Below are 23,021 nucleotides of genomic sequence, written 5' to 3'. Positions count from 1 at the left end.
CAAGCATGCCCGGCTAGTTTTTTTGTGTTTAGTAGAGACAAGGTTTCACCACGTTGGCCAGGATGGTCTCTGTCTCCTGACCTTGTGATCTGCCCACCTTGGCCTCCTGAAGTGCTGGAATTACAGGTGTGAGCCACCACACCCAGCTTCCAGCTGCTTTTAAGGTTTTGCCAAATTTGGGATGTTTCCAGCCATTATTTATTTGAATGCTCTTTCAGCTCCATTTTTTCCCCCTCTACTTCTGGTACCCCAAACATATAAATGTTGGTTCTTTTGTTATTGTCCCACAGGTCCCCAAGGCTCTGTTAATTTTTTTTTTTTGTCAGCATATCTTTGCCCTGTCATTCAGATTAGGTAAATTCTACTGATCTGTCCTCACGTTCACTGATTTCTATCTTCTGTCATTTCCTCTCTACTACTGATCTCAAATTTAGCAAAAGATATAAATGTACAGATTCAAGAAGCTGAATGAATACCAAACAGGACATTACATTCACCTTGAAATATCTGCCACTTTGAAAGAAATTCATGCCAAGATACATCAAAATTAAATTTCTGAAAATAAAGTTAATGTAACAGACAAAATGTCCAGGAGCTAATCAAATTATCTGTTACCACAGAATGTTTTCTATTTCGGTATTGTATTTTTCAGTTACATAACTGCCATTTATTTCTATTTTTAAAAATTGGCATATAGTGCACCTATCATAATGGTTCTTTTGTTAACTTCTATTTCTTTGCTGAGCTTTTCTATTTTTTGTTGCAAGACAATTTGTAATTACCCGTTGAAGCATTTTTATGAGAGTTGCTTAAAATCCTTGTCAAGTAATTCCAACATCTGATTTGTCTCAGTATTGTCATCTGTTGACCATCATTTCTTATTCAAGTTGTGATTTTTCTGGTTCTTGGTATGACAGGCTTTTTTACCTTGTATCCTGAACATTTTGCCTGTTATTTTAATATTTTATTTTTAGTGGGCAGTCACTCCATTTATGTTTAGCATGCAAGCCCTGGCTTAGTTTTTGTGGGCTATGACTCCAATGGTAATTTAGTTTTTAAAGCCTTTGCAGTGTTATTTTGGTCTGCTTGGTTTATCTGGTGCTGCTGGGGCTCCCGAATGGTCCTTCATGATGCTACTTTAGGAAAAGAAGGATTTTCCCCCAAGCCGGGTCCCATGGTACCTCTGGGAGAAGGGAGTCTCTGGCTCAGGGTAACAAAAAGTCTTCCTGGGTTAGATGCTTTTGGCCAGAGGCCCCTGGGTGCTCATCTCTCAGCACAATATACAAGTCTCAGGTCTGGATGTTTGTCAGTGGGGTTCCTGATATATCCCCCATGCTGGTAGAGCCAGACTCATCTGGTATTACTGACTAGACTTCAGTTCTCTCTTCTGCAGGAATGAGCCTCTCTGGGCTGCCTTCTGTTGTTAGGTTGTAGGTCGGGAAACACCAAGCCTGGGTAACCTTCCTCTGTTGGGTGAGGGGTCAGATATCTTGGAACCATGTTGTTCCTCTAGTCTTGGGGTCCCTCGCCAGTGTGTCTTCCTGTTCCCGCCTTTCAGAATTCTCCTTCTGATTCCTCTTGCATTATTTTATAATTATACTTACCCAGAGTTTATAACTGTACTTTTCAGGGAGAAGCAGGGAGAAATAAATCTACACTCTCTTGTCAAGACCAGAAGTCAGAATACAGTATTTCAAAAAATTTTATTTGCACTACTTTCCAAAAGCCAAAAGCCTACCCCAGAATTATTTTTAAATCTTGTCTTCCGGACTTGAGTAACTTTGGCTGTTCCTCTGGGCACAGAAGAAGTGGCAGTAACAGACAAATTAAATAGTTTTAAAGAGAACAACTTAAAGACACTGTTTGAACTCCGCAGTGTGATGCTTTCTATGTAGCTTCAATATCGATTCCAGTATGGTTCCTATATTCACTCATTCAACAAATATTTATTGAGTGCTTACTACGTGCCAGTACTGTTTTAAGTCACTGGGGTAAAAAATGTCTTAACAATCTCTGCCCTTGTGGACATTTACATTCTGTAAAACATGAAACATTTTCCATTTTTAAAACCCAGATCATAACAACTATTCAGTTTATTGTCTATTCATTCATAGGATCAGCTCTCAAATATGAAACTCAACTCATTTCTACTACACAAGGAGTATCGCATTCCATTAGGTGTTTTCAATCATTTTTCCATATGTGAAATTTAACTGGACTTGTGTAAGGAAGCAGCTAAGTGAGTAAAATAGCAAATATTTTAGTAAAAACGACATTCATGCTAGATTAAATTTAGAAGACTCAAATCTGTTAAATGTTGACATGTTTAACCAACCACACAAATATGATTGCAAAATATATGTGTGGGTGTTCTTAAATCTCAGTGACTTTTTATAAGATTTCCTAAAAATAGATGATGGTTCAGAGAAGGCCTGCCTTAGGAAGGCTGTTTTAACAGAAGCTGACTAATGGAATGCAGAGTGAGAAGGAAGGTGAAGACGATCTTTGGTTATGAGGCTTGAACTTGGAAGATTTGGAGACTAACCGTACCATAAATATTAAAGTGGAACTGGCTATAGAATGGAGAGTGCTGAGGCTGCAAACATGCTAAATTTGATGCAAATTTGATACAACTTGAATAGCAAGATATCCAAGTTAAAAATGTACCAGCATGAAGATTCTAGAATAGGGCTTAGGAAAACAGCAGATTTAGAGTCACCTGGGTGTCACTGGCAAAATGGCTGAAGTTGTAGGAAAGGGTGAGAATCTCTGAGAAAAGTGTCTTGAAAAGTGAAGGGTAGAAAGAGACCTGAGGATTGAATCTTCAGATAAGTCAGCTCCAAGCCTCTGCTCTTCTCTTTCTCTCTTTCACTCTCATCCTCTGACCCTCTAAGTGATCTCATCAGATTATAGTGCTAATTTAGCTAAACAAACATGTTCTCTGTGTACACTCTTATAATTTCAATCTGTCCTGACAAAAACAGAAATCAAAATGCAAACAAAATACACAGCAAATATTTGAAGTAAACACTGAAGCCATGCTTAGGTACAAGCAAAGAAGTGAAAAACCCTAGGGTTATTCAGAGGAGAGTTCTTCTATGGGAGAACTCAATTCCTATCTTCTAGTTTTTGTGAAAATTTCCAGTCTCATATTTATAGGAAAAATGAGATTTTGGAAGCTTTAGGAGTCAAGTGTGGTGTACTTGAGGGAGACTTCAGTAAGTGCTGGATGTGGCAGAAAGCAAGACTCAGAATCTATGGTAAATATAAAGCCAATTTATATGAGAACTTGGGGAATACAAAGCCAAAACAGCTCGTTGCACATGCTCATATTTGTTGAACAACTTTATTTAAAAAGAAAGAAATTCACAAGCTAAGACACGAATGGTGATGGAGTTTGGATCTTGATTGTGTAAGATTTTGAAGAGCATGAGTACCTTAAAATGTTCCTAGACAGTCTAAAGGAGGAAACGGAAGATAGAAACAACAACAAAAAAGACTTTTTTTTTTTTAACTGAAGCTTTAAAATTTTACCATCAAAGACAAGAAATAGTGAAAGGGAAAATGATGCAGACAGGTTGACTCATGCAAACTGAAACCAAAGAACATGTGCAAGATGCTTAATACCTTTTTAAAAGATATGCAAAGGGAGGCTGGCCATGGTGGCTCATGCCTGTAATACCCAGCATTTTGGGAAGCCAAGGTGGGTGGATTAACTTGAGGTCAGGTGTTTGAGACCAGCCTGGCCAACATGGTGAAACCTCATCTCTACTAATACAAAAATTAGCTAGGTGTGGTGGCACGCGCCTGTAATCCCAGCTACTAAGGAGGCTGAGGCAGGAAAATCACTTTAACCCAGGAGGGGGAGGTTGCAGTGAGCTGAGATCACACCACTGCACTCCAGCCTGGGCAACAGAGTGAGACTCCATCTCAAAAAAAAAAAAAAAAAAAAAAAGGGGAAACTCTCAAATGAAAGGCATAACTAGACATCTCGCTGGGTGTGATGGAGGACCAGAAAAGTGCTTGCTAAGAAGTTGATATGATAGTTGTATATAGCACATTTGAATGGTAGATGGGAGAGATTAACTAGTAGACAGAGGTCCAAAGGCCACGTCTTTAAAAATTGTATCTCAGTGCAATCACAGGCTACAAGAAAACTGCTGACGCTATATGACCCTCACTCAATTTCAAAGTCCAAAGCTATTAGTAAGTCAGTGTCATAACTGGTGGCCTAAAAGAGTCAGAATTTCAAGCCGAAGGCCAAATTATGACAAGGTAACCTTCTGTTCATAACATAAGCAATTCAGGAAAACTCACTTTAATCTTTTTGTCTATGTGGGATTAAAACTTGGTCCTTATTGTGTTATCTTGGCTTATTTAGAAACGAATTGTTTCTAAACTCTTACTAAAGCAAAAGAGCAACCACAGTGACTTTGGTTTGGATGCGGACACAGTTGGCCTGCAGAATGCATCCTTTAGTAGGTGCTTGATGTTAGATGAAATGTGGTTGCTTCTTTGTTCTGTTCTGCTATAGCTAAAATTAAATCAGTTTTATTTATCTTTAGTTCATTTCTCTCTCCTCAGAAGTCTCCAACTTAATCACTCTAGACCTGAACTAGGTTGAGGTGGGAGCAAAACCCAGATGGTGATTTCTGCTGAGGAATTCCACCCCTACCAATGCGCTGAATTGCCTGTACTCACCTCTAACTCCATCCAACTTTACATCCCACATGGTAGCAAAACAGCTTTTCAGGGCAACTTAAAAGCCTCTCTACTAAATAACTTTACCTCTTTGAAAAGTTGGATCATTTCAAGCAACAGTTTACCCTCAAATTTCTAAAAAAGTGCTGCGCGGACCCTCACTGTTCACAATTTCAACTACCATTTTTGCCTCTGTAGAAGGCTCTACCTTTTGAGGAAGAAAAGTTGGCTGAAGGTTGGAGGCATTTTCTCACCTTTCCAGGCACAGGGCAGTGCCCGTGGTGCAGGTCTGATTTAATAGCCAGAACACCATGTCCAGGGTCCTCTATGAAGGTGATGCTGTCATTCCTCTTTCTTGCCTGCCACTGAGGATTGTCAGGCTCTGCCCCCTCCTATAATGACTACCCACCTCTTCAAAATCATTTTCCAATTATGACTCATTTTGTTTACATTAAATGATCTGATCATCTTTTAGAATTAGTTTTGGATCCTGAAGACATACTAAAAATATGAAGCAGGGTAATAAACACCTTAGAATTATCTGGTAAGCCATTTAAAAGAGCAGGAATGATGGGAAAAGGGGAATGAAAAATCAGTTTACTGTTAGGTATGGTGAAGATTGAATTACACATTATTCTCTTGAAAATGAGAAGCTATGTTTTCCAATATCTGAATAAACGTACAAGTCCAAATATCAGGAAAAAGAATTTCCAGTGCAAATTTTATATATAGCATTATCACCAAAAGCATATAGCAGATATTCCATAAAATAACATTTTCCAAATTAATTATGCATACATATACATCTGCTAATTGAATGACACTGGTAGATACATCTTCATTAAGATGTGAATTTTATGCTTGTTACTGTATATTTTCAATTATGAATTAAGGGCAAGAATCACCGTCTTCTGTGAATACACTTCCATAATTTAAAAATTCCACAAAGCTACCTTCTGTCTTCCAGTTTGTAAGCAAATGTCTCTACAGGCCTTTCAAGTGTTTATAGTTGGTGAACAGTAACTTGACACTTATTTTGCATAATGTTGCTCAACCGAATGTAGGATACTATAATTATAGCATAATTATTCATAGAGTTACAGTAAAACTCTAAACCATTTTATTTAGAATCTTTCAGCAGTGAAGAGAACCTACATGAAAGTGTGCCAAAATAATTTCTGATTGTTTACTGAAATTTATGAGACTTGTAATAGGCTCTGTCTTTGAACACATATGAAAAATGTAGATAGTGATAATTTCTGTATATGGGCTGGCTTATAGCTTCCCTATATTCATATTTATCTATGAGTTCTGAAAAATTGGTAATAGACTATGATTTTTTTCAATTGCAGTAAAATATACATAATATAAAATTTATCATTTTAACTATTTTTAAATATACAGTTGCAGTGGCATTAAGTATTCACATTGTTGTGCAATCATCCTCCTCATCCACCTCCAAAACTTTCTCATCACCCCAAACAGAAACTTTGTACCCAGTAAGCACTAACTACCCATTCTCCCTTCCCACAGAGTGGCTTATTTCACTTCGCGTAAGGTACTCAAGGTTCATCTGTGTCACCGCATATGTCAGAATTTCCTTCCTGTTGAAGGTTGGTACCATTCCACTGCATGCACGGAACACATTTCATGCAACCATTCAAGGGTGAATGGGATGACACTTGGGCTGCTTCTACCTTTTGGCTACTGTGAATAATGGTGTTATAAACACTGGTGTACAAATATCTGTTCAAGTCTCTGCTTTCAATTCTTTGGGGTCTATAGCCAGAGGTGGAATCGCTGAATCATAGGGTAATTCTATGTTGAATTTTGTGACAAATCTCCATACTGTTTTCCAACAGCAGCTGAACCATTTTACGTTCCCACAAGCAACGCACAAACTTCCAATTTATCCACCTCAAAATAGTTGATTTTTAAGAAGAAAAATTTGAATTAAAATCTTGTAATACGATTTCTGGACTTCTTTCTTTTCATCTCTCTTCTCTTTGTCACTTGCTTTTATCACAAACCACAGAATTTATGATACAAGACTTAGTTTGATTAGAAACCCTAATTCCAAGAGGTCTACTGAGGAAGAGAGACAGAGAAAGTTAAAAGTCATAAAAGTTAATTCAGAGTGTATGTTGCCACAATAAAGAACAATTGGGGGAAGGGCAGTAGTGTCATATGGCACAGGATCAGAGGGCAGCTTCCTCCCTGAAATCTCAATGCCATGCTACATTCCTCAGCGTGCAAAGGCAAATTCAACTCAGAAGCTGAGAAGACAAAAACAAGATTTGATAATAGCAAACTAAAGGAAAGTACATACAAAATGAAGAAGGAAAAATGAGTTTTGTCCTTCAGAGACTGAGGAAAATGTAGATAATGTGCACCAACAGTTTCTGTACCGCTTGATGGAGAGATAATCAAACATTTAGGATTGTTTTTCCTGACATAATCTTCAGACTGCTGTATAAATTGAATAATGATAATTTGGTTTACATATCATATGCATTTGTTTAGATGAAATAAAGAAGTGTTTACAGGATTGGAAATTAAATAAAACATTCAATGGGCTAGAATTAGAATCATTATTTTAAAATTAGAAATAAAAAACTTCTTTAATTAACATAAAAATATGCCTGTTATGACACTGCACAAGATACTCATGTAGACACTAAAATTCTAGTGCTCCTTGATTTATGAAATCATTTTAAAAAGAATATTTCACATATATATTTACCAGATTCATATGCAAATATACTCTCCATAAAGCACACCAATAGTTTGTATTTTATAAAATACAGTAATATAAATTTGAAGAAACAAGTGGATTTTTTTATAAAATCCAAATTTCTTATTAAAGACAGATTAAAATAATTTAGCTAAATTCCACAGAATTAGTCCAAAATAGAATTTCAGAATTACTCTCCAAAAATGAAGGAATATCATATGACCATCTTTCACAGTTATTTCGAAATTATTCACATAGGATTTTGATTAGTTTAGCTACTACATGCACGTTGAGACTATTTCCAAGTAGGCGATAACGCTGTTTCACTGTTATCTTCTCAGGAAATCCTAGAAAAGACAAAGAACAATTTAAAGAAATAATTTGTAATCACAATTTCCAGAGATGAAAGGATGTATCCTTTAGTAAGGGCACAGCGGTCATTTCATAAATAAATCACTAAGGTCTCCATGAAGTTTTATTAACAAAAGAGAATTTGGAGCCAAAAATATTCTATAACATTATACTGCCTACACAGTGAGATAGCAACATATCACATTATATGTTATGCTCAGCACACACACACGTACACATAAAATATCCACAGAACTCAGAGAAATCCACGTATTAGTGCACTTTTAAAAAAGCTATGGCTGCCATTATTTCACAGTTCTTTCTTTGATTTAATAATCATTTTATGGATATAATTTGCATAGCATAAAAATCACACACTTAAAGTGTACGATTAAGAGGTTGTTAGTATAGTCATTGAGTTTTTCAAACATCTCCATTGTCTAATTCCAGAATATTTTCATTACTTCAAAAAAATATTTAGTACCTATTGGCAGTCACTCCCTATCACCTCCATGCCCCCAACCATTAATCTACTTTCTGTTTCATATGAATTGAGCCTTAAAATATGTTGTTTTTTGTGTCTGGTTTCTTTCACTGAACATGTTTTTTTTTTTTTTTTTTTGAGACGGAGTCTCGCTCTGTCACCCAGGCTGGAGTGCAGTGGCCGGATCTCAGCTCACTGCAAGCTCCGCCTCCTGGGTTTACGCCATTCTCCTGCCTCAGCCTCCCGAGTAGCTGGGACTACAGGCGCCCGCCACCACGCCCGGCTAGTTTTTTGTATTTTTTAGTAGAGACGGGGTTTCACCGGGTTAGCCAGGATGGTCTCGATCTCCTGACCTCGTGATCCGCCCGTCTCGGCCTCCCAAAGTGCTGGGATTACAGGCTTGAGCCACCGCGCCCGGCCTCACTGAACATGTTTTAAAGGTTCATTCATGTCATAGCATGTACTAACACCTCATTCCTTGTTGTGGGTGAATAATATTCTATTGTATAGATTTACCACATTTCATTTTTTCATTCATTCATTCAAAGACATTTGGATTGTTTCTACTTTTTTGGCTGTTGAGAATAATGCTGTTATGAACATTCACGTATGTTTTTGTATAGACATATATTTTCAATTCTCTTGGATATATACATAGGGGTGAAACTGCTGGGTCACACAGTAAGTCTATGTTTAATGTTTGAGGAACCGTTAGACTGTTCTTCAAAGCAGCTGCACCATTTTACATTCACATCCAGCAGTGTATGAGGGTTCCAATATCTCCACATCTTCATCAGTACTATTATTGTTTGTCTTTTCTATTTTAGCCATCCTAATGAGTATGAAATAATATCATATTGTGATTTGATTTACATTTCCCTAATAACTAAGTAACATATTTTTAATGTGCTTATTGGCCATTTATCTATCCTTTTTGGAGAAATAGTGACTCAAATCCTTGCCCATTTTAAAATTGGATTTCTCTTTTTATAATTGTTGAATTGTAAGAGTCCTTTACATATTCTGGATACGAGTCCCCCACGGTTGTTTTTACACTCTGCTTCCACAAATTGCCTTTCTCATGTTGGACTTCCATTTGCTATACTCCTTTCTTAAAACAAAAAGGCCCATGGATCCCTCATGCGCTGGAAGAAGGCTTTGCAAATATCAGCATGAAAGACTGTCCATGTACAAGAGTGTGCACTATAATGTTAGTTATAATGTCAGGATTTCACATTCAGCATACTCTGGCAAAGCAAAGAAATAAAGGAAAAATAACTTAGGAAAATTTAAAAAAAAATTAGGAGTATTAAGAATAGCAAAATTTCGGCCAGGCGCGGTGGCTCACACCTGTAATCCCAGCACTTTGGGAGGCCGAGGCGGGCAGATCATGAGGTCAAGAGATCGAGACCATCCTGGCGAACACGGTGAAACCCCGTCTCTGCTAAAAATACAAAAAATTAGCTGGGCGTGGTGGTGGTGGGCGCCTGTAGTCCCAGCTGCTCGGGAGGCTGAGGCAGGAGAATGGCGTGAACCTGGGAGGTGGAGCTGGCAGTGAGCCAAGATCACGCCACTCTCTAACCTGGGTAACAGAGCGAGACTCCTTCTCAAAAAGAAAAAAAGAAGAAAGAATAGCAAAATTTCATATACTTGTGAGGACAGGAAGGTAGAATTAGTTACAATAAAATTGCTTCATCGACGCTTGACATTTTATTAACTGCAATAAAATAACAGCAATTACTGTTGCAATTAAACATGATCATAAAGTTTCTATTCTAAAGATAATATCTAGGTAAGCACATTACTTATCTAAACTTATTTACTTCAAAGTAGCCAAAGGTATAAATGTACCTACAAACAGGCTTTTAGACTATCCCAGAGACGACCTTTTGCAATATTACAATTACATCAGAAGGAAAGAAAGGTTTGAAAACAAACAAGTAAGATTTGTACAAATTATATCTATGTCTGTGTGCGTGTGTATGTGTCTGCATCGGTGCATATTTCTTTAAATCTAAACTGTTAGGTTGGCACAAAGGTAATTGCACTTTTTGCCACTGAAAGTAACGACAAATTACTTTTGCACCAACCTAACAACTTGTGGAAAACATGACATAATTTTTTAAGTTAAAAGACAACTTTTTAAAAACTTAGATACATTAAAAATAACAATAATAATCCCCCAAAACAAAGAAATATAGAATAGACAAGGTCAAGATATCAGCTTTCACCCATAAGGGCAGGTTAGTGTTTTTCTTCAAAAGCCTACTACTGCAGAACACACACCACCAGGTGTCACAGAACCAGGACAGAGCGTTCATTGCAGATCCATCATTGCCAGTAGACAAACAGCTCAAACAATGCCCATTTTTGGACCCAGAGTCAATAATGTTGGAAACACACATCAGGGACAGTTGTGTCACGGTGCTGCTCAGTGGTGACATCAGGGTAAGCTCAACTCCACAAACATATCATGTATTTCAAAAGGAGGTTCAGTAACTTAAAAGGCTGTTTTTCTAAGTGCTGCACATGTAATTCAGAGAGTTTTGAAAAATTCTATTTTACCCACTTAAAATTTTAAAACAATGAGAAAAATATTTATGAAATAAATATTACAAAAGTAAATAAATGGCTCATTCTAAAAATGAAATCTAAAACAAATTTTACATTATGTCTCAGATATTATATAAGAATTTTATATACATTAACTCATATAACTATCACAATAACCCTATGAAGTAGGAGTTATGATTATCCTCATTTTACAGACAAGTAAACTAAAGAAGGGAACAGTTAAGGTGGGGCTGGGATATGAAATCACTCAGTCTGACTCTGGGCTCTGTACTCCTTAGCAAGGTTCAGTATTACCAAAGTGACTACGGCCCTTTGAAAACAAAAAAGCACTGGAATAAAGCTGAGGAATTCGTTTTAATTAGATAGTTAATCTCTTTTCTCTCTTCAACAGTATGTCTAATTGCTTATCTGAAAAAAGGAAAAAAAAATAGTAGCTAGGAAAGCAGACTAGGAATGAGAATTCTTGAGTCTAATTCTCAGGTCTTTATTTGTTTTGTAATGCTCTCACTCATTTTGTGACATAAACTACGACAAGGAAAGTTTGTGTTTCTCTTAAACAACACTCCCCAGGATATTTGGGACAAAAATGAGATCACCAAGAAAGAAGCAGGGAGTACAAAATAAACCTGGTTGCTGCGACTACGCTCAGAGAACCAATTACCAAGAGGGTAGTCAAATTACATTGGCAGTTTGTTCCCTATGTACAAAACAGTTGTGTTCCAAAACCTCAGCTTAAATCCCTTATTTAGAATTTGAAACATGATCTATTAAACCTGTTATTTATTTGAGGAATAGTGCCATATTAATATTATAAAAGTATTGGACTTAACAAAGTTTGACTTTTCTGCATTCGAACTCTCAATCAGAGTCCTCAAAAGCACACTTCCTCCTTCTCTAGCCAGGGAAGCATGCTAGGGAGGTCAATCTTTCTCCCAGTCCATCAGCCAGGTACTGGGAGCATGCCCACCCCAGGCCTGAGAAACCCACAGCCTCCTTAGAGCTGAGAGCACTAGCCCTGGTGGTGGGATCAGGGAGATGGGCTGGGGCATCTCTGAGAAGGCCAAAGCAGTGTGTACAACCTCTTCAGAGCACCAATCCCTGGACTTCCTGGACTGCCAATGAAGTTAGGTCTTTGACTTTCTGACTCTACAACTAAATCTTCCCATTTGTTCTTGAGATTCCTTGCTGTAGATCCCCAAACTTTCAATTCTGTGTCAATTCATCTCCTGTGTCAATTTCATCTTCTGAGTCCCCCTTTCGTTCCATTATGAAAGCTCCTTCCTAGACAGCCTCTCCACCTCCTCTTTCTCCACCTACCCCTTGTAGGGAAGGATAGAGCCACACAGCTGACACAGGTGTATCTGAGGAGAATAAATACCAATACATCCCCCACCCTTCCAAAATAATCCCTCAACTGCCTTTTAATTTTTTTAAAAAGGTGATCGAAAGCATTCTTTCACAAGCTCTACTGTGGGGTGATTAGGAGAGAACCTCTGAAAAAGAAAACAAGCTGGAAAGGGGATGCTATGCACAGCCATCTGTGGAAAGAGGTGAGGAGTTGTCAATGTGACCCTTCTAGCCATGCCAACCTCTGTGGCCCACTAGTGGAGCTAGTGAGAGGGAGAATGAATCAGGAAAGAACCGAATGAGGCAGTTATGAGGGGAAAGAGGGCAGAAAGATGCCATAAAGGCATGATCAGGAAAGGAAAGAGGTTTCTTGAGCCCGTTTGTTGAGGCAAGTCCTAGACACACAAGTCCCTAAAGATTTTTGAGAGTTTTAATACATGAAAGCTGAATTCTGCATGTATCCCACATACCGAACTCTGGAGGAAATCCAAGGAGATTTGCTATTTCTTTAGGAGTGAAATATCGCAGTTTAAGCATTAACAGCTTTGTTATCTGTTCTTCTTGTGACAACTTGGTAAGGGATTTGTAGATATTCTCAATCTGTAAGAAAATACCCAAGATAACTAAAAAAGTAATGTGCAATTGGATTTAAGATCTTCTGCTGTGAGACAGTTTAAACTCGATGGACATACAGTCTGCTCTAACACACAGCGGCAAAGTGCACAGGGCAAATTGGCTCTGTGCAATAGACTACATACTGGCTCGATAAGGGCAATGTAAACTTTGAAAAGAAAAAAAGGTTAACATTCAACAGATCAGGATATTTTTCAGGGTGTCTGTCATTTTTGAGCCCTTAAAATAAAATCATAAGAGTATAAACAATAAATGACAATATAAAAGAAATATAGTGAAAAATGCAAAAGAAGCTTGACAAAACAACCAAGTCGATTTTACAATAAAACAGGAGAATCATTAAAACTTTCATTTTTATACTTGGTTTCATCAAGATACTTCCTTAAAATGATTAAATACATTAAGCAAATATAATTTCTTCAATCCAGACATTCATTTGCCTATAACAGAATTTTTACCATGGGTAAATTTTATTAGTTAAAAGTTTGAATCAGTATAAAAGATAATGTGATCTCACTTTAAAAGTATTCAAAAAAATATAAAACTTGCTATATATTAGACTTGTATTCAACCATGACAACATGAAGAGTTAACAACTAAAGTATTCATAAAGCACATTGCTAAGATTTTTTTTTCCTTAAAAGGAAGTTTATAGTGTGTACTGCAAAGGAGGGCTCCAATATTAAGATGTTTGTACAACATTTTAGAGAACATTAACTATTGTAGGCTGAATTTCAACTTACTATTTATGGAATAAAAGAAAAGCAGAAGGTAAAAATAAGAAAAAGAAAAACATAAAACATTCCTTGTGCATATACTCATGTAGAGCAACAAGAAAAAGATTTATTCAACAGTAATAAAATATATATATGAATATCCATATGAATGAATAAAATATATATTGATGGCCAGTTGGATGCATAAAATTATTTTAACGTTCTCAAAGTATTATACAATTTTAGTTAAAAGTTTTGAAGTGTTTTAGTTTTAAAACATGCGTAGTACCTGCACATCCTCTGCAGTCTGTAACACAGACCCCGTCCCTTCTATGTAGCTTCCATATCTGAAAAATCAACACAACTATTATGCAGCACCTGATGTATGTGTTAATGCTATATTTCTTAAATATTTATTGAATGAATTAATCAATCTACACAGTTACATCCTTCTGAAATATCTGGAATAATGTCACATAAATATCATTTGTAGGTAAAAAATTACTAGGTAAAAGACATAAGATAGTTCCATTTAAATGTCTCAGAAATGGGCCGGGCACAATGGCTAATGCCTGTAATCCCAGCACTTTGGGAGGCCGAGGCTGGTGGACCACCTGAGGTCAGGAGTTTGAGGTCAGCCTGGCCAACATGGTGAAATCCCAGGCATGGTGGTAAGTGCCTGTAATCCCAGCTACTCAGGAGACTGAGGTAGGAGAATCTCTTAAACCTGGAAGGCAGAGGTTGCAGTGAGCCGAGATCACGCTGCTGCACTCCAGCCTGGGCAACAGAGTGAGACTCTGTCTCAAAAAGTAAATGATAATAATAAATAATAAATGTCTCAGAAATGAAACATGGCACAGTTTTTTTAGTTGAATAGACACCACTGAATTATGAACTATAAGTTGTTATTTCTTTGTATTAATTGTCCCATCTTGAATGTTCACCACTGGAAAGGATGCACTTTATATTCAAATATAATTCAATAGTGGCTCCCCTGCCACATTAACCCAAATGCTGTATAGGTGAAAAGAAATTGCTGCCATTTTCATCATGCCTGAACCATCATTTCCTCTCAGGAACCCACCACCCTGCCCTCTAACACCATGGCAAACACAGTGCTACTGAGCCTATGTCTGCTTGTCATTTAACACAGTACGATTTTATGATCACTTAGACCATTATATAAAAAAACTACACAGAAAATATAAAACACTTCAGAAATGCAAGTCATTAGCAGTATGTCTTTCTCTAAGATTATTGCCAAGCTGGCCGTTCAACATTTTAGCATTATTTCTTTTTTACAAATAAAACAGTTTAAAATAAGAATTAGAGGGAAAAAGTCAAACCAGGAAAAAAACAATTTTTTTCAAACTGTCTTTTTCATATATATTACACATATAAATATGTGTGTATATACACATAGTATCTATACCAAAATAAATTTTACAATCAGCCTTCTTTTATGTCATCTGTATAATTAGAAAAGAATTTCAAGGTTGTTTATTACAAAATTGCTAAGTCTTATTTTATGAGAGTCCTAAACAGAACCTATTGAACCTGGTAATTGACAACAGCCCAGTGAAGTCTTTCAAGGTAATGGAAAGCAATAAACTCTTTCCCCTGAAGTACAAGGGCAGAGTATAATAAAGTCAGAATGAGTCTGGTATGGTTATATTGGGGTACAGGATATCATATAAGATATTAATAGCTAGCTAGAAGGTAAGAACAGAAAGCCTGAATTGACAAATCATACAACTACCTATTAAAAATGAGGTTGAGTAGCATTCAGAAAGCAGAGACAGAGATCCTTGGCAAAATTTTTCTTTTTGTTTGAGACAGAGTCTCACTCTGTCATCCAGGCTGTAGTGCAGTGGTGTGATCTCAGCTCACTGCAACCATTGCCCCCCAGATTCAAGCGATTCTCCTGCCTCAGTTTCCCAAGTAGCTGGGATTGCAAGCGCCCACCACCATGCCTGGCTAATTTTTGTAGTTTTAGTAGAGACAGGGTTTCACCATGATGGCCAGGCTAGTCTCAAACTCCTGACCTCAGGTGATCTATCTGCCTCAGCCTCCCAAAGTGTTGAGATTACAGGCATGAGCCACCATGCCCAGCCAAAATTTTTCTTAAAAAGCTCTAATTTTCCCCTTTCTAGGTTTAAAAAAATTAGTGAGAAATGTATTAAATGTTCAAGAAATAACCCAAAGGAAGCCCTCTAAATGTTCATGAATAGGTAACCAGTAAATTATATAATATACCTATACAATGAAAACAGAAAGTCCTTTAAGTACTGATATGCGATAATATTCTATTTATATTGTGCAGTGAAAAAAGGGGCATATATATAGTATTCTGCCATTTACTTAAAAAGGGGGATAAATATAGATGGATATTTAAATACACTTTCAGATACAATACCTCTGGAAGATTATACAGTAAACTGATATCATTGGTTGTATGTGGGGAGAAGAACTGAATGGTCAAGAGATAGAAATGGAATGGAGTCTTACAATCTTAGTTTTCTTTTGGGGAACCATGGGCTAATCAGGAGACTGAGGCATGAGAATGGCGTGAACCCGGGAGGCAGAGCTTGCAGTGAGCAGAGATGGCGCCACTGCACTCCAGCCTGGGCAGCAGAGTGAGACTCCGACTCAAAAAAAAAAAAAAAAAAAGAATTAGCAAGTAATAGTCTACAGAAACCATGTTTCCACTATGGGTATTTAAGCTCCTATGAAGGTCACCAAACAAATGACATTGTCTTTTATGAGCACTTTTGTGGGTGGTGCACATAATGTTCTGCCAAACGGAATTTTTACTTGTGTTCTATTGGAACATGAAGCAGGCAATTAAGGGAAAATACATCATTCTAGCAAAAACATTTTATAAAATGCTCCTTGTTTTTAGAAGAACTTAAAGAAACAATAGCTTTTAAAAACCTGGTTATTTTGGATACAGAATGAATAGATCTTTAAAACCTACCCTTTGGTAAAGCACACGGACCTTCTACAAGTGGGCTGAACAATGTCCAATAGAAGAGCATATCGCAGCAATGACTTTGGTGGTAAAAGATACTGGTTCATGTCAGTGTCATCTTCAAGAAAATCTTTTAGCATTTTCACAGAGAGATCACTATCTTGTTGATTTTTCCTGTGAATTTCTTCTGCAGTTTCAAGCTTAAAAAGAATGGCATCTTTTCCAGAACACTGTGTGCTGCTATCAAAGCTAACATTTGGTTCAATGTTCTTTTCTTGAATTTTATTTTCTACATCCATTGTATCTTTTTGTGGATGTACAGATTCAATTTTGGGGAATTGCATCAGTACCTGGCATTACATAAAAATAAACAAATTGTCAAAAGTTTCATTAAAAATAAGAGAAATTAATAATGTCCAGTCAACATTATGAAAAAAACCTCATTAGTCTTTATGGAGTTGCCATTAAAAGACAGAAATTGTGGTTTACTTGTATTTGCACAAGTTATTACAAGTTATTAATCATACAGCTATATTGTCATCAGGCTACAGATGATTTATTTCATGGATTAGTGTTTACAGTATTTATTAATAAAAACATTCAATAAAGTAATAGAAAGTGTACTGAATATAGATAAATCATACTTGTATCCTATTTGGAAAAGAAGTTTAGAAAGCAACACTAATATTTCCAGAAAACGTGTTTTGGATCAAGTTTTGCCATACTCCTTCATTAAAAAGGAAAAACCGAAACATAGCTATGATCTAAAGGAAAACTAGCAATTAAAAAAAGAAAAGCGCTTTTCACTGTGAAAGGTTATTTCTACTCATGAGTCCCATGGGAAAAACTTGCTTCTGCAAAACATATAACTGTGTATAAAGTCCTATTTTGTAAAAGGAAAACCGTTCCAGGAATTTTTAATGATGAAGTCTTTGAAGTCAATGTATAAAATTAATATTAACTTAATACAATGTATAAGGTGTATTAACTCTACATTTGGAATTGGCTACTATGGAAAGGGAGCAATATTAGTATTATGTGATAAGGGGATTGAGGTGACACTACCAATCCTTTATTAGTAGACATGACTTTTGTGTCCTTACCTATGAAAGTTAAGGAGAGTTTCACTGAAACGCCAAAACTCAGTTATCCATCCCTGTTTTTTGACCTAAGCATGTAAAACTGCTCACATAATTAGAGATTTTATCTGTAGCAATTGAGCATTTTATTCTAGCTTGTACTAATCATTACTATATTTTAATCAATTAAGCTAAATAGCATTGGCTTTAAAGAAAATGCAACAAATGTGTTAAAATACTTGTAAGCCACTTTTAAGATAAAATATTAAATTTTATCAAAAGTAACCAATAGCTTCTATGGGAAAGATAAAATGATAAATGCAAAACAGTCAACAGTCAAAAGGGAACTTACGGGGGAAGGAGGAAGATAACAATACTAATGATAAGTTTTTTAACTCATTTGTTTTCCAATGAGGAAAAGAAAATTTGTTCTGTTTTGTTTTTGTTTTTGTTTTGTTTAAACCAATAAAAGTGGCAAGAGGAAAATGGCCTTGAAGAGGGACCTAGGGCATGGTCTATACTTTAGATTCCATAGGACACAGAGACACTTACACAAAGTAGTTCTTGAAAATAAATTAGCAGACTAATATATATTTACAATAAATAAGTCATAACACTCATAATAAAATTCCAATAATAATACCTGACCAGGGGCTTGAAAAGGTAATGGTTCGGACTGAAGCTTTGCAATAAGAAAATACCGTAGCCTTGAATTTGGAATGCCAAGCTGTAAGCAAAGCAAAGCAGTTAGTTACTCTAGAAAATTAAAGAGAGCGGTACTAACTTTAGCAACAAGTTAAACAACAACAACAAAAAACTCATACGAGTCTACACTTAGCTTCTACCAGAGCAAAATTTGCAATGGATTTGTAGAAGACTCCATTGTAGTATATTCTAAACTATTAAGCTGCTACTTTGTACTTTTATTTGAATGAGTTAAAGATTGAAGCTGACAAATATATCTACAAGTCACTTCCGTTTTATATTTCCCAGCTAAGACGTACTATAGATATTTTTACATTCATTATTGATAATATAGTAATAATTTAAAAATTCAAATATAGCTATTCTTGGCTATTTATTACCTCATTTTGTTAAAAAGGATGATTCACTATGTTTTACAAACTAAAAGGCAATAAATATGAAATAAATTTAAAGAAATCAAATATGTTGCAAATTTCCACAGCTTGTATCTTGAATTTTTATAATGGGTTTTCTATTAATTTCTGGGCAAAGAACAATATAATATGACTAAAGATCACAAGAAACTAACAAGAACAATAAAAAGCTGACAGCAACACTTGCAAAATTCAAATCTGTCAAATAACTTGTCTTATTATGATCAATTATTTAAATTTCTTATCCATGAAATGGAAGCAGTGTTTTCAACTTAATGTTATGTCCCCAAAGCAGTAGTTAGAAAGTTACTACATGTTTGTTTTGTTTTCTATTTTGGATTATTTTGAAACATTAACATTATTAATTATTAACATTATTAACACCGAGTTTGGAAATACCAAACTTGACATATTTTAAAATATGCTATCCTTTGCTTTCTAAAAGAAAAATATAGTCTCTCTTTCAAGCTATATAATTTTTTTCATGAAATACGTGTGAATGAATTTATATGCAAGCACTCAACTCTTCGGGAAGGAAGATCCATAATCTAAACTATTTTCAGAGTTTACCTATAATATTATCCAAAACAAAGCCATTCTGCTTATTGAATCAAATTTCCTTTGAGGAAAAAAGCCTTTAAATTATAATTTATGTAAGCATTTATAACTGTGGTACCTACAGAGGTTGGAGATAATAGAAACTCTTGGTACTGAAAGCCACAATTTTCTATTGTTTGTATGAAGAGGTCTCTGAAAAGAAGAAAAAAAAAAAAGCTTTCATTCGTTACTTGGAAAGGTGGTTCTTATTTAAATAATGTACACAAAAACTCTTTTTTTTTTTTGAGACAGAGTCTCGCTCCGTCACCCAGGCTGGAGTACAGTGGCACAATCTCGGCTCATCGCATCCTCCGCCTGCCGGGTTCAAGCAATTCTCTGCCTTAGTCTCCTGAGTAGCTGGGATTACAGGCGCCCACCACCACACCTGGCTAATCTTTTTGTATTTTTAGTAGAGACAGAGTTTTGCCATCTTGGCCAGGCTGGTCTTGAACTCCTGACCTCATGATCCACCAGCTTCGGCCTCCTAAAGTGCTGGGATTACAGGCGTGAGCCACCGCGCCCGATCCACAAAACCTCATTTTAAGTGAAAACTGTAACTTCACTTGTTTAGAAAGATAATGACCTACGTTTTTACTAAGTTCAGCACCTGAGAAATAATATTGAATCAAAAGATATAGATAATTCTTTATTACAAATAAATAAAGCTGCCAGATAAATTATCCAAATTGATGAAAGCTAGAATTGCTAATCTAGTGATGATCAATCTGCCATGGGAACTAGAACTCTATCTTCTTCAAGGTAGCCAGTCAGATGGGAGCACTGTTACAGACAGCAGCTGACGCAAGGACTGGGGTGATGCTTTCTCTCCAGCTGAGCCACCATCTGAAAGAACCCCAACACAGGGATTCTTCCTGCATCCAGCTGTAGGGCAGAAAATACTTGCCAACAGGACCAATTCTTACTGAAAACATTTCCACTTACACAGAAATAAGCACCAATATAAATGGCTAAAATTGAGAAATGCCATTCTTACTAACCACTTACTCCAGAAAAATTCGAAAACATCAAAAGAGAAGAGAATCAGTTGAACAAAACTTTGTAATACTTTATATTATTAGTCAAAATCAACACTGATGAATTTAACATATAAAATGTCAGAATGTATGCACTGGTTTTTAAGATTTTTATTTCACAACAGTTCCTACTATAAGATATACCAAGTCTAAAATGTATGCAAGACAAACACATTTTTTTTTTACCTTGTAGAAGATACTTCAAAACCTTTAACATTTTCCAAAAGAATATACTTCGGTAATTTTTGTAATCTAAAAAAAAAAAACACAAACAAATGGAATTCTAAATATCTCATTACTAAGAAGAAAAAGTAAAGAAAATCATTACTTGTGGGAAATATGAGGTAAGTAATTTTCTGAACTATTTTTAAAATGGAATTTTGTAAGGCTGGAGACAACTTATATTTTATTCATTTTTCCCTTAAACATGGCACACTTGATAAAGTTAACATTTAAAATGTTAATTTCCATTGGAGTTGATCTCAAACATGGGTTCACACAGAGCCTCTGTGGTGACAACTGAAAGGGCTGCTACTCATATAGAAGGGTGGCTTTAAGGGTTTGCACTTATTTCTAGGCCATGGGTAACAGCATTCACTAACATTAGCACCATTTGCATCAACACTATGAACAGAGGCAGTAGAAGCTAGCTATTAGGCTGTGATTCCCTGTCACTCACTGTGGTGACAAACGTGGAATTGTGAAACATTTGCAGTTATTCTATTAGTCATGGTAGGAGAAGATAAATGACATGCACAATATCTCAAGGCAGCATGTATAAATGGCTATCCTCTATAAAATGACAAACATCACATTCTTCCAGACCTGGAGTTTCAAATTAAGGGTAAGCTTGTACAGGAACCAAACTTTTTACCTTGGGAGAATATCGAGAATATGTAAGAAGCTATTCGTCCTTGAATCAGTCATATCACCCTGCCGGCCAATCCTAAAGCGGTAAAAAAACCACATGCACAAAAAAAGTTTATCAATAATCTGATAAAAAGATGTCAAATCACTTTTTAAGTCAAAACAGAGAATAAAAATAAGTTGGTCCTCACAAAAAATAGGGTCATTTTTGTTGTTACAGAGAAAAAAATACATTTATTCATTTAAAAAGAAAAAAGGGGTCCAGGCGCAGTGGATCACACCTGTAATCCCAGCACTTTCGGAGGTGAGGCAGGTGAATCACTTGAGGTCAGGAGTTTGGGACCAGCCTGGCTGACATGGTGAAATACTGTCTCTACTAAAAATACAAAAATTAGGCCGAGTGTGGTGGCTCACAGCTGTAATCCCAGCACTTCAGAAGGCTGAGGTGGGCAGAACACTTGAGCCCGGGAGTTCCAGACCAGTCTGGCCAACATGGCAAAACTCCATCTCTACTAAAAATGCAAAAATTAGCCAGGCATGGTGGGGCACGCCTGTAATCCCACCTATTCAGGAGGCTGAGGCACAAGAATTGCTTGAACCTGGAAGGCAGAGGTTGAAAAGAAAAAAAATCCTTACATACCTAACAAGTACACTTAAAATTTATCTTTATAAAACAATATGACAAATGACTTATATTAATCAAAAAAGAATAAGAAGTCAATGCAGAATAAAACCAACTGTTCTCTTAAAATCACTTTGTTTAGAAAACACACACACACGTGCTGGCTGACTATACTTTTTGCTCTCCCCTTGGTGGTATAACGAGAGTTCAGATGAATGAGCTGCTGAATGGAGTAGCAACCTGAAGCTAATGGCACTGGTGGCCAATCTAAGACAATCAAAGCAGTAGGTAAAACTAACACAATTTTGTCCAAAGTAAATAGGAGAGACTTAAGCTGAAGGCTAGATTCTATAAGCAGGAGGTTAGAGTAACTAGGGTCAAAACGAGTCATATAAACAGGCAGTATTTGGGCTAGCAAGTAGATCCTACAAATAAGATTCACAACATGACCAAAGATAAAGCAGAAATGAAGACTTGAATTGAGCCTGAGCAGCAGGAACAGAGGACCAGGGTTCAAAAGCATCCTATTTATCTTCAGAGTCTTAAATAAGTTACTTGGCATCGTCGGTCAGTTTCCTCACACCTGATAGCAGGACCAAAACCATCAGTGGACCTGAGGTTCAGCTATGGGATTAGACTGGATGTGAACAGACTTCTCAGAAATCTTCAGTTCTTATTCTGTCCTTTCCTGTCAGACTTTCACATGAGGACTACAGAATCAGTTATTCCTGCCATCAGCAGCTGGAGCTGTGCTAAGACAAGGGGGAGATGGGAGTAGGAAAGCTACGGGGCCCTCTGCAGTATTACCTGAGGCTTCACAGAATTGGAGCTGCCTTCCGCTGTGTATAACCTGCTCACTGTACTCCGCAGGCCACACTCTCACACTCTCATACTCCACTAGAGCCACCCTGAGATGGAATGGCCTCTGCCTGCTCTGATAAACTCCTAATCTACTTCCAGACACAGTTCAGACATCACCTCTGAAAGAATTCCCTTCTCTTGGTATGCAGCAAGCCCTTTTCTCCTCTGAACTCCTGTGACACTTTCAGCATTCTTTTATTATATAACTTATAAGATAATTTAAGATAACATTATAAGATAATTATTTGTCAGCCATTCCCATTAGACTATAAGCTCCCAAAAGACAGGAACTACAGCATCAAAAATAATGCCTGGCCGGGCGCAGTGGCTCA

The 23,021-nt window shown here is 36.6% G+C and overlaps 1 protein-coding gene across 3 annotated transcripts in view; it reads right to left on the bottom strand.

Moving 5' to 3' along the window:
• Positions 1-1,684: 1,684 nt before the first annotated feature.
• TRDMT1 (tRNA aspartic acid methyltransferase 1) overlaps positions 1,685-23,021 on the bottom strand; it is a 61,214-nt gene continuing 39,877 nt past the window's right edge. The window contains exons 4-11 of one of the 3 annotated variants that reach the window (XM_011968098.1): positions 21,214-21,285; positions 20,526-20,591; positions 19,389-19,458; positions 18,234-18,317; positions 16,518-16,861; positions 13,830-13,887; positions 12,662-12,791; positions 1,685-7,782 (exon numbers count right to left, since the gene is read on the bottom strand). In XM_011968098.1, the coding sequence (XP_011823488.1) occupies positions 7,682-7,782; positions 12,662-12,791; positions 13,830-13,887; positions 16,518-16,861; positions 18,234-18,317; positions 19,389-19,458; positions 20,526-20,591; positions 21,214-21,285 (925 nt within the window). In that variant the 3' untranslated portion in view covers positions 1,685-7,681. The remainder of the gene's footprint in view (positions 7,783-12,661; positions 12,792-13,829; positions 13,888-16,517; positions 16,862-18,233; positions 18,318-19,388; positions 19,459-20,525; positions 20,592-21,213; positions 21,286-23,021) is intronic. The other 2 variants (XM_011968100.1, XM_011968101.1) reach the window with 2 other exon arrangements.

The sequence above is a fragment of the Mandrillus leucophaeus genome, unplaced genomic scaffold, assembly GCF_000951045.1.
Source record: "Mandrillus leucophaeus isolate KB7577 unplaced genomic scaffold, Mleu.le_1.0 Scaffold83, whole genome shotgun sequence".
Classification (NCBI taxonomy): domain Eukaryota; kingdom Metazoa; phylum Chordata; class Mammalia; order Primates; family Cercopithecidae; genus Mandrillus; species Mandrillus leucophaeus.
This window is presented reverse-complemented; position numbering and strand designations above follow the sequence as displayed.